The following is an 11,854-nucleotide window of genomic DNA, read 5'->3' on the forward strand; positions in this document are numbered from 1 at the left end:
TATTGATTTTGTGTTAGTGATACACGTTATGATTCATAAACTGCGATATTAATCTAATTCATACTTATCAAACTCATTACTTCTTCATCTTCAGTCACAGTCATACTAAAATCGATTTTACCATTGTATCCTTCAGTAAAAAATATTAAAATATAACCTAATTTTTACTTTAACCTAATTCTATCTTTTAACCTATGTTCGTTCAGTGTACCCTTTCACTCCCACCTCCCTCCAAAACTTCCACCTCCTTCAAAGATCTTCCCCGTTGTCCTCCATCATTCACGTTGCCCTCTTCATCCATAGGTCAATAGATTTAATGATTTTCTATTTTAATTTGAATTTGGCAGAAGTCCTTCAAATGACATGTAGTAATCTAGTAGTGTTAGATGGTTAAATTGGATCCAGATTAATCTGGTATTATTAGTTGTTGAATAGGTTTTGAATTATGTAATCCGATTGTAACTTTTGTGTTTTGGATTATGTAATCGGGTAGAGTTTATAGTTTATATAAGTTCTGGATTATATAACCTGGTATTGGTAGTTCTTAAATAGGTTTTGGATTATATAATCCGGTAGACTTGTCTAATTAGGATCTGGATTACGTAATCTGGAATGTGTAATTTTTGAGTTTCTGAAGTGTTAAATTTTGTGTTCTGTTCTGGAATATATATAAACCGAAATATGTTTCTATTTTTTTTCTTTTTGCTGAAGAGTAATGGGATTTTCAAAATTTATGGAAAGTTAATTATGAGATTTTTAAAATTTATGGTGGTGGTTGAAGAAGTAATGTAGGTGCAACAAGAAGCAGTCCACGTAAGTTTATACATTATTCAATGTGGTCCATAGAGAACTTTTTTGGGATCCAGAAGGCCCATAAATAACTCATTACATAATTGGGCCACGTTGAATACATAGTTATTATCAAACTACTTTTAACACACAAAAAACGACATAAAAGTCCATAAAATTCAACCAAAATCGAGTGAATTCAACATTTTTCTTTGAGCTGACCGAAAAATGGAACATTTTTCTTTTGTAACACTTTTTTAACTATTCCTCTTTATTTATTTTCATAAATCTTTGTAAGTTAGACCAATGTTCTTGGGTACCTAACTTTCTTTCTTTTTCTCTCTAATTTTATTTATGTGTGGAGAAAATTTGAGCCTACATCTCTCATTGAAATTAAGTTCACAATTTCATTGTAAATTTGATGTTGCCTTCTAGAAGTACTTGATTTAATATCAATCGTAGACTTTTATTAAAAGAACAATAACACGTATAAAGTGACTATAAGGTAATAAATTCAACCTCATTTACTTCAAGTAAGAGAGTAGGTATTTATTTTGTAACTAAGTGATTTTGTCAATACTTTATCATGAAAAGACATTTAAGAAAAAGTATTTATAAATTATATTTATTCTCAATTGGTATATGATGTAAAACTTTATATGTACCCAAAATTTCTTGACCCAAGGTTAAGAGGAAAGAATGAAAGTATTTTTAAGATCACATTTGAAATATTTGTACAATGTAAGGTAAAAAATTCACTTACGACTCCTTTATTAATGTTCATTTCAAGAATTTTTTTATTTAAAAAAATAAATATAAATATAAATTACTTCAAAATGGTCAAACTCTTATACATCATTAATATTGTCACTCAACCCTACTAATAAATATAGATCCTCCTCACAACCTACAAAATAAATAACTAATCAATCTAAAAAAACAAATATTTCTAATTAAAGATACTTTCCTTTCAAGAATAAACAACACTAAAACTTAAAAGGACATAATTATTATAAACTCTAATTACTAATATACATCTCAATTATACACACACAAAAAATTGGTATATATTTTTCAAATTTTAAAAATATAAAAATTTAATAATAATAATAATAATAATAGAAAAGTAAAAATATGTTAATGGATTGATTTGCATGTATATCTCTATCCATCTCATATTTCGAGAGGTTTTCCAGTTCAAAAGTCCTAAAATTTTAATTAAAATAAAAATTGAATTAATAAAATCAGCATATAAATATTTTTTATTAATATGAAACTTTCTTGTTTATGATAATAAATGTAATTCTTGTACATATTAAATAACTCTTTCATATATTTATTTATTTTAGATGAATTATTATGAAGAATGTTTGATTAATTATAAATAATTTGTTTTCACGAAAGATCTTATAAGATATTAATATATTAAATAAATATTGAATAGTGATTCCATAACTTCAAAAAGATTTTTGAGTCCAACACGAGTTTGTTGTCACATAATCTAACTTGTTTGTTCTTAGCATTTTTCACCAGCTTAACAAATTTCTTAAAAAACATTCTATGACTTACTTGAATTTCAATAGCTCCTATTAAACAAATAAAATATTCCATATTCTCTTTTGTCTGTTGTTCTAAATAGCAATTGCTTTTGTAATTTGATATTCAATTTCAGTACACTTGTTACTCACAATAATCTTACATTATTGGAGACTTGATATGAAAATGAGATTTTCTGACAGAAGAAGCTGTCTGTTTATTTTCAGCCCAACCATAACCATACAGTAACTCACCACCTGATTCATTTGTTGATTACAAAGAAAGCAATATATATATATATATATATATATATATATATATATATATATATATATATATATATAAAAGGGTATATAAAAAGTATTAAGAAAATAGAAGGAATCATAACTTGACCAAAGTCTTTATGTTCATAAATGAAAGAGATCAACAACTTCTGCATGCAACCATTGATGACCACGTAGCAGTTCAAACTCTTCAAGTTTCCTTTTTTATAATATTCTTATCAGCACAGAGACTTCTACACAAACCGAAACCTTCCCTTCTTATCTTTCAATAAAATTAATTTTCCATTTTTTTGTCATCTCACTAATTTTTCACTGTTTTACCCTTTTTCTTTTATCAATAAATTTTTTTTATTCATTTTAAGTGTGGTTCAATAAAAAATATAAAATTTTAAAAAACTTCAACTTCTTACTAAAACTAGTTAAAAATGACTTAAATTTGAAAGAACAACTTCGTCGTCTTCAAAACACCAATTACTATTTTACCCTTTTATGATTCAAGAATGACAGTCATATATTTATACATTTTATATTTCAGTCACAACTTTAAGGTAAGGGTTTTTCTCCAATTTATGATTATGTTTATACCAGTAATTCATACAAGATATTTAATATGATAACTACTTCTAATCTGATTTGGTTAATTGAGTTTATGTGTGCTTATGTATATGCACACAGAGATGGAGAAGGTGGCTGAGAAATTAAGGGTGGTACCAGAATGAACTTTGGAGAATTAATATTTAAGATAAAATCAAAGAGAAGAAATTAAGAAGCTACAAGGTCATATATGTATATATATATATATATATATATATATATATATATATATATCATCTAGTAGGTGGTAGGCATAGGTTGGTTATGGAAGATGTGAGTGTTCCTTTGAGCAGAGAGAACTAGTCTTGGCGAGGACGTGTGAACCAGAGAGAACTGAGAGCTCGAAGACGATGAAAGTACTCAGAAATGGCCACCAAACACCTTGCGGCTTGGCGTGTGGTTAGAAGTTGGTGCAGACGGTGAATGGTTTGGTGCCTCAGATTATCAGCCTGTAATAAGTTAATCACCAAAACAATTCAACTTTCTCCTTCTTCATTCAATTCTCAGTCAAATTGTTTTTTTTCAGCACAAAGATGAAAAAGTAACTATAAATATGTTTGACTTTATTGCATTCTTTCATTCTATGCATCAATGCAGTGTTTAGGATTATTAAATACACTCATTTAAATGCTTTAATTGCATTAAATATATTACATTCTATCTCCTTCCTTCTCATTTATAAACATAAAAACACACACACACTTGTTTTAAAAAATTTAAACAAATTTTACTTTATTTAAGGATGTTGTCTTTAGAATATCTTAATTTTAATTAACATTTAACCTTTATTTTCCTCATTTTTGTAATTTTTTTGTAAGGGGGTTTTGGTAAAATTATTAAATGATTAGCAAAGTTTAATGCACTTAACTAATCTGTGTAATAAATGAATTTTAATTTATTTATATCGAATAGAAAACATATAAATTATATGTTATAGAATAGGCATCATCAATCATAACTAGAATTGAAATTCTTACTGTATAAAATGTTCACAGTAAATGAATGAGAAGAATTGTTATAGACAAAAATTGAATAATGTATTTTATGTTAGATTCATAAAATTAAAATACAGTATAGTCATACACGTACGTCATATATATGTAACAATTTAAAGTAGTATAAGGTGTGAGGAATTTAGAAGCTAATGAAGTGAGATTTGTTTAGAATAGCATAGGGTATACTAGAATGGTACCTTTATTTGTTGTCTGGTTCTAAAACCAGAACCAAAATTGCCCACTAATTTATTGATTAATATATATGATATAGTCTAGCTAGCTAGTCTAATTTTGAAACTTGGGAAAAAAATACTTTTGAATTTTTAGCATAACAACAACATTGGATTGGGACCTCTTTCTTTAAGAGCAGCCAATAGCTACTGGAAACATAAAGATGCTGAATGTTATTTTTCTATATGGTTTTCTAGTCAACTTTGTTGCTACTAGTATTAGATTAAAGCCCCCTCTATTATTGTAATTGGCACCCCTAATTAAATCTTATCAATTAATAAAAAAATTTGCAGTCAACTAAGAAAAAGATAAACAATAAATCAAAATTATTTAGTAATAGTTAAACACAAACTCTTGCATTAGATTAATATGATTCTTTGTGTCGTGCAAATATTATGTATTTGTTTTTATTTTTTTTGTTGGTGGTTTATTAAAGTGTTGTGTTTTTTTATATAAGGGGTTAAAAAAGAAAAACTTTTTGGGGTTAAAAAAGAAAAACTTTTTATGGTTAGAGACTATCATTTGGTGAGTTATTTACATTTGTATGTATTTTGAAGTTTGAGTAATGATATATTTTGACTATTGTTAAGAGCGGACTTTTTTTATTTTTTTAGGGTAAAGATTTATTGATAGTTTCTGTTGAGAGTTTGGGACAGACAAGTAGAATGATGTTTTATATTTTTTTTTATATATAAAAGTTGGATTACCTCTTAAATGATTTATTATTTTTTTTATAGATAAAATTACAAATTAAACACAAACTACAAATGGGTCAAACTGAGAGAGAGAGATTGATTAATGGGAAAGGTTTGTTGTGACAAAATCCATTTTATAATCATCGATCATGATGATGTTGGCTACCCAAAGGATTCCTCTAGTTTTTGTTCTTGTTGTTGTTATTTTTTGATTGCTCACTCATATCATAGTTTCAGACGCATTCTTCTCTAAGACTTGTAATTAAAATGAATAATGAATGATAGAAGTTAAGCATAGTTGGTGAACCGACCTAGTGACCACCAACGTCACACAGAAATTTTAGACATCTTCCCATAGCCGTCATCTAATTCCACATCTTTTTCCTTCTTTTTTTTTCCTTAATTCTTTCTAGTGCAAATTTTAGGATCAAACATGTTCACACTTATGAACTCAATAATTTAAAATATTTTAATTAATTGAGCTAAAGAATGATAAGAGTGTGTTTTCATAAATGGCCAAAAAGAAAGCCAAGGGTTGTGTATGTGGTGTCTTCAAGTTACAGTTACGACCATGACATCACATAGGTATGGAATTCAGAACGTATCTTTCCACGAGGAACATCAAAGAGGGACCACTATTTTCCTTAGACTCACGTGTATCTCTTCATTAGTACTTACTTAGGAATTCGATGTTAAATGCATTTATATCTATTATTATCCTCACATTTCACTAATCAAAACAATTTTTCAATACCCTTATTACTATTTTCTATACTAAAACTTTTACTACTAAACTTTGTCCTATCGCTCTTAATCCTAACTAAGAACAACTACAATATTAGCTTTAGGGGATTTATTTTCCTACCACTTTCAAGCAAAACTACAAATCTATGCTCAATATACACGTGCACATTCAATTTTGTTGCATATCATTGACACAAACACAAGGAATTAATTAAGAAGGGTGGAAAAATCAATTCACACACCATTCAAAAATATATATATTTCCTAAATTTTACATATTTAAATTTTTATTTAAGTATTTTAAATTAATGTAATATATATTTTAAATTTTGTAATAATATATGATCATATATAATGTATTGTTAATATAAGAATTTTTTTATTAAAATAAATAAATAAATATGAACTATTTAAGGTGATTTAACTTTTTTTTTATATATATATATATACTAATTTCACTTAAAAAAGAGATTTGATAACGTTGCTAGAACTTACCAACACAAAATCAACAAATAAACTTGAAAAAGAATATGAATAAACCTAACTACGCAAACTAAAAAACTATCAGAAGCTTATGCATGTCAACTCTTGTATTTATATGCGAAGAACACAGACGAAATTGAATGAAGTAAAAGAAGAAATGAAAAGTTTTGAGGAAAATATAATATAGATTTTCCATGTAACAGGTGATGAGAGAGGGTGGGAGATGCATGAAATGAAATGGAGTAGGTCTTCCTACCAATTATTCTCCTTCCTTACCTGACCCCCACGAGATCAGTTACGGAAACTTTGTACAAATGTCATCATAGGACCACAAAACTAGTTTACCAACATCACAAAACTTACCCAAATTACATCAACCACATATTCAACATGCATTCATTCGTTGTTATTTTATGTAAAGAAGATTCATACATGCACTCTTTCAAAAAGTTACCACAAAATATACGTACCTGTCTTGCAAAACTTTCAAGAGTGGAGAGTTTGTTCATTGCCACAGCCATCTGTCCCATGTAGTTGGTCATGTTTGGAGGACACCACAAAGAGTCTGATGTTATAGTGTCTGAGAGAGATTGGTTTAGGGCATCAAGCCCTTGTGAAAGAGCCTCTTCTGCCTCTTGTGTAGATTGTTGCAACCCACATATCCCAAGTATTTGTTGCTCCGTAAGAGGCTCAATTTGACCCAGAATAATCTAAAATAAAACCAATGCACATTTATGAATCAATAAATAAATAAAAAAGGTTAAGTCATTGTCTGGGAGTTAGGTTGGTTTTGTTTGTATGCGTGTCACACTTTTATGGTCAATGAAGGGTTGTTACTTTACTTGGGGTTATGGAAATTGAAGGAACTTAATTCATCTATTCATTCCCATAGGAAGAAGACAGTGAGAGATAGAGACCCGTGTCATGCACTTTGCTATAACTCTTTTTCCTTTCTTGGTTGGTCTCTGATTCCAACCAGAAATTCGAGTGAAAGGCATGGCTTAACAGGAATGAAGCCTAACTCTACCCAATACAACAACAAACCTTCATCATAACTTTAACTCCATATTCATTCACCACATTAAATTCATCGCCATAAAATTTTCTTTCAAAGCCCCACACCGACAAGTCAATGGATTCACATAATCATCTTCTTCCAAAATCATCAGGAACCACCACTGGACAATTACTTCATTTATAGAAAAATATTCAACGTAACAATCCTAGTGTAAACAAACTTTCAAATTCGAAATTTGTGAATGAAACAAATGTTATGGATTGAATGAAATACCTTGATGAGTTCAGAGGGTCTGAAGCCACCAATCCACATAAAGCAACGTTCAGCTGGGGTCTTCCACATGCCAAAAACAAGGTGGAATACGTCTGTTTTGGCCACTATGGTCTTGAGGTTCATTACTTGGTCGTAGTGAGCCAAACAATTGTCCACATATAACCGAAGCTCGTTTTCATGGAGGTGTTCTTGCACTGCACCTCTTAGCTCACACACTATGCGCTGGTGCTCCTCTAACCATCTCGCATATTCCACGTCAAACATTGCAGCCTCTGAAATTAATCACTCATGCACAAAACTATGTAATTTCAAACTTTTACTGTAACCAATAATAATGCCAAATTTTTACATTATTTGGTTTTTTATAATATGTAAAAATTAAATTCTACAAGTTTATTCCTTGTGTAATGTTTATAGGTGAAACAAGAAATATAGCAATTTTTTATGATGATAAAATAATTGAGACTTCCTATTGTACTTCTTTTCATTTTTACTTCATAATAAATACGTAAGTTTAAACTATGAGATTGGAAATGAAGATACAATTAAAAAAAGAGTATTACGTAATATCTTAAACTTTGAAAGGGTGTTATATGAATAATAATATATAAAAAAATCTATAAGTATGAGAATGGAAAAAGAAGTGAAGAAGCAGAATGATCACCTGAGCTAATGCCATTCATAGCCATAGGAAAGCCTTGTTCACCTCCCAGAAGGGCATTTCCACCCATTAATATGCCCTAAAATAGAAACACGCATTACTTGTTAGTGCTATCAAGTTTTGAACTTGCATTATTGCAACACCATCATGTCAAACACTTTTATAACATTTATTTTTTTTATATATATTAAGTTCGTGTTTGTCTGGTCTAATGTATATTTAAGGGAAATAAAATGGTTTCTTCGTCAACTTTTAGAGCATATTTTAACAAAAAGTAGTTTTCCAAAAATAATCTATTCAAAGAATGCACCAAGTCTTTGCCGCAGAGAAGAGTTTCTTCCTTACTTGAGCTCTTGCACGCTGTAACTCTTGTTCTAGCTGATTAAGCTTAATCCTACTTGACTCTAGCTGCTGAACGTACGCCTGAGAGAGAGAGAAAGAGAAACACAAACAAATTGGTATATTATAACAATTTATGGTTCAAACTTTAAATAAGAGAGACTTCTTACAAGTCTTGCCTGAAATGGGCATAACCACACACAGTATTTTAGAAAAAATAATCTTTCAGGGGAATTCACTGCACCTTTTTCCTCAGCCTGCTTTTTCTTGCTGCTTCTCTATTCTGAGCAAGTCTTCTCAGTGTCTGTGCACACCGTTTTAAAACCACACACTAATTCAGCTTTAATTATCAAATCCAAAACAACAACCTACGTGAGGGAACAACAAGTGTAACACCAAACAAAATTAACTATAGTTTCAACCTTAGGATCTGGTGTTTTGGGTGCCTCCTGTTCAGAACTTGAGGTTGCTCCCTTTCGATTTCCCTCTCGCTGATCTCACACATGCATATTAAATAGGTGATTAATTGTTGGAAAAAAATATGTATATACTTTTCTCAACCCATTTGAGGGCAATGGATTTTAGACACATTTTTTTAAAATTAAATATATAAAATTTGTGTATTCATAAAAAAAATTATGTGTATGTTGTGTACCTTTACAACTTTGGGTGGTTCAGGTGCAGAGGGAGCTTCAGTGTGAGGGTTGGGCTTGGCTATGGATGACCCTGGTGGTCTCTTGGAGCCACTGGTTTGTGTGGAGGGTAATTCCATGGTAACCTAACAAATAGAAAAAATAAAATTTTATTTAATGTTAGTTAACTATTGGAAGCTAGCTAACACATTGATAATCTAGATTATATAAAAATTAACAATATATAAATGAAAGTGGGATATGATTATTATTATTACTATTATTATATTATTATTATTAATTATTATTATTATTATGGTACCTTGGAATTGGATGGTGGCACTGCGTGCATAGGCTGAGATGGGAAAATATTGAGAGTTGGTGGTGGCCTCATTCCTGATGATGAGTTCTCTGCCGAAACAGATACATTAATGGAATTCAGCATCATCAATTATTATGAATAAATATGTATCAAAACAAATAATATATATATATATATATGGATGATCACAGAGAAATTGTGAGAACTGAAAAACAAGAGTTATGTTTTTGAAGAGAAAAAAATGATTGCAGAAGAACTCAAATAAGAAGCAAGAGAGGTGTGGGAAATTGTCATGCATTATTTGTAGCTCTGTCAGAAGAAGGAGATAGCAGAAAGCACCCATGCCCTATGTGTATACTTTTTCAGTACATGAGGAGATTATGAATAAAATCAAGAAAACTAAGTGAGTGAGAGAGAGGATCAGTTTTTCTTTTTTTTCTTTTCTGAGAAGTGCAAAAATGTCTCTACAACATTTTTTTGCCACCTTTTTTTTCTGTAAGGATTTGGTCAAACAAGTACTACGGCAGATAAGATATGGATCTCCTGAAACATGCTTTTGCTGTGACCCAAACAAACCTTGCCTTAGAGAATCTTTCAAACTGAAATGAAAAAAAAGCAAGTGCTGTTCTTTCTGAATTGAAGAAGATCGTTGAAATCAGAAACAAGTTTATCTGTTCCTTTATGTAAGAGTATTACAGAGAGAGAAAAAGCTCACGTCTTTGGTCTTGAACACTAGAAGGGTCGTCAAGATACAAAAAAAAGGCTTGATCCAATTCTCCCAAATCATAAGCTCCAGAATCTTTGCTTCTGTTAAAGTAAATCAAAACAACAGCAGAAAGAAATTAACATAATAACAATATATATATATATAATAATACAATATAATTGGTGTAAATTTTGTTCTAAGAAAAACTTGATGGGATGATCCCTCAGCTTTGTTGCAGAAAGTGCCCTACTTTTTTTTATTGGTGATTACTCACAAGTAATTTGCAGGGATAGAGTGTGATGAGGAAGATGGCATCATCCCGAAAGAGATTTCTTGGTCTGGTATTTGATGATGATGAAAATGATGTGGTGGTTGTTGATGATGAAGATGTTGGGGGAGTGGTTCAAGTTGAGTTGTTGAGTTGGTGCTCTTGACACTTGAGGAAGCCATGATATTCAGAGAGGAGCTTAAAAACTTTGTCTCTTGCTCTTGTTCTTGTTCTTGTGCTGCTTCTAATTCAATAGCTATGGAGAACCCCATTAATGGTGAAACCGCCTTCTCTTTATGCCTCTTAAAACCATTTCCCAAGAGAGAGAGAAGGAGTCGGTTATGAATTCTGGATGAATAGCTAGAGAGTAGTGTGTGAGGAAGAGAGAAAATAATAGAATTCAATGCTACAAACAAAAGACAAACCTTCTTTTCTCTCTTCTTTTTACACCTTTCTCTCTCATCTTTTTTGCTAATGCAATTTTATTCAGACAATGTTGCTCCCTCATATTCTCTCTCTAAAAACACCACCAAGAATAGCTATATTAATCCACATCTAAATTATAAATTATTTTGAATAATTTCTAACCACACTAATAATATTTATTTCAAATTTATGATACATTCTTAATTTTTCCAAATAAGTTTCACTGTTCATTGATTTACATATATAATTTTTTCTTTTACACCCCTTTAATCTTTTTCATCAAACTCTAAATTTTTTTTTCTGGAAGTGTACACGTTCAAAGGAACAAGAAAAAAAAATGGTTTTTGTTTAGAAAAAATCAGTTTTGATTTGAGAAGGATGTTCAATCTATGGAATGGAAGACCAACAATGGTTGTCTTGGGTAGCCCTCTTATTCTATTGGTGAAAAGACCAAAAAGTCTTCATTGTGTTCAACATTTTACTTTTGACGTTTCCATGCAAATTTACACGTAGTTTCTTGGAGCAACTCTGTCCATTGGATCATAATATAGCCAATTCTGTTTTTAATACATATTTTTTCCTCTTTCTCTGTATCTTTTACATATATATATATATATATATATATATATATATGACTAATATTAATAAAAAAAATATTTTGATAAAAAAAATGTAAAGAATTTTCTTAGAAATTAATAAATTCAAAAAATAAAACTTTCGCACAAAGAAATGAAGAAGTATACAAAATTATTCACCAAAGTGTATCATAATAATCTATTATGGAGTTCTCTCTCCTTGATTTTAATATAATAAAATACAATACAATATAAATTTAAAAATTAAATTTCAATCTATTTT

General features: G+C 29.8%; 1 protein-coding gene across 1 annotated transcript; it reads right to left on the reverse strand.

The window, feature by feature from the left end:
• Positions 1-3,325: 3,325 nt before the first annotated feature.
• Positions 3,326-11,080, reverse strand: LOC137830618 (bZIP transcription factor TGA10). Its single transcript, XM_068638065.2, has 12 exons — positions 10,996-11,080; positions 10,577-10,918; positions 10,312-10,403; positions 9,597-9,685; positions 9,298-9,420; positions 9,065-9,133; positions 8,887-8,946; positions 8,649-8,726; positions 8,307-8,382; positions 7,643-7,914; positions 6,822-7,061; positions 3,326-3,652 (listed from the first exon to the last, which is right to left on the reverse strand). Exons 1-12 carry the CDS (start codon positions 11,076-11,078, stop codon positions 3,503-3,505), a joined length of 1,674 nt encoding a protein of 557 aa, XP_068494166.1. The 5' UTR covers positions 11,079-11,080; the 3' UTR covers positions 3,326-3,502.
• Positions 11,081-11,854: the final 774 nt, after the last annotated feature.

This window comes from Phaseolus vulgaris, chromosome 7 (assembly GCF_051622355.1).
Source record: "Phaseolus vulgaris cultivar YP4 chromosome 7, ASM5162235v1, whole genome shotgun sequence".
NCBI classification, from domain to species: domain Eukaryota; kingdom Viridiplantae; phylum Streptophyta; class Magnoliopsida; order Fabales; family Fabaceae; genus Phaseolus; species Phaseolus vulgaris.

Excerpts from the sequence above, each read along its gene's own strand:
- LOC137830618 (XM_068638065.2), bottom strand. The coding sequence starts at position 11,078 with ATGAGGGAGCAACATTGTCTGAATAAAATTGCATTAGCAAAAAAGATG. Across the intron at positions 10,919-10,995 it reads AAAAGAAGAGAGAAAAGAAG|AATTCATAACCGACTCCTTC; the intron begins GTTTGTCTTTTG and ends CTATTCATCCAG. Across the intron at positions 3,653-6,821 it reads TTGAAAGTTTTGCAAGACAG|GCTGATAATCTGAGGCACCA; the intron begins GTACGTATATTT and ends AACTTATTACAG.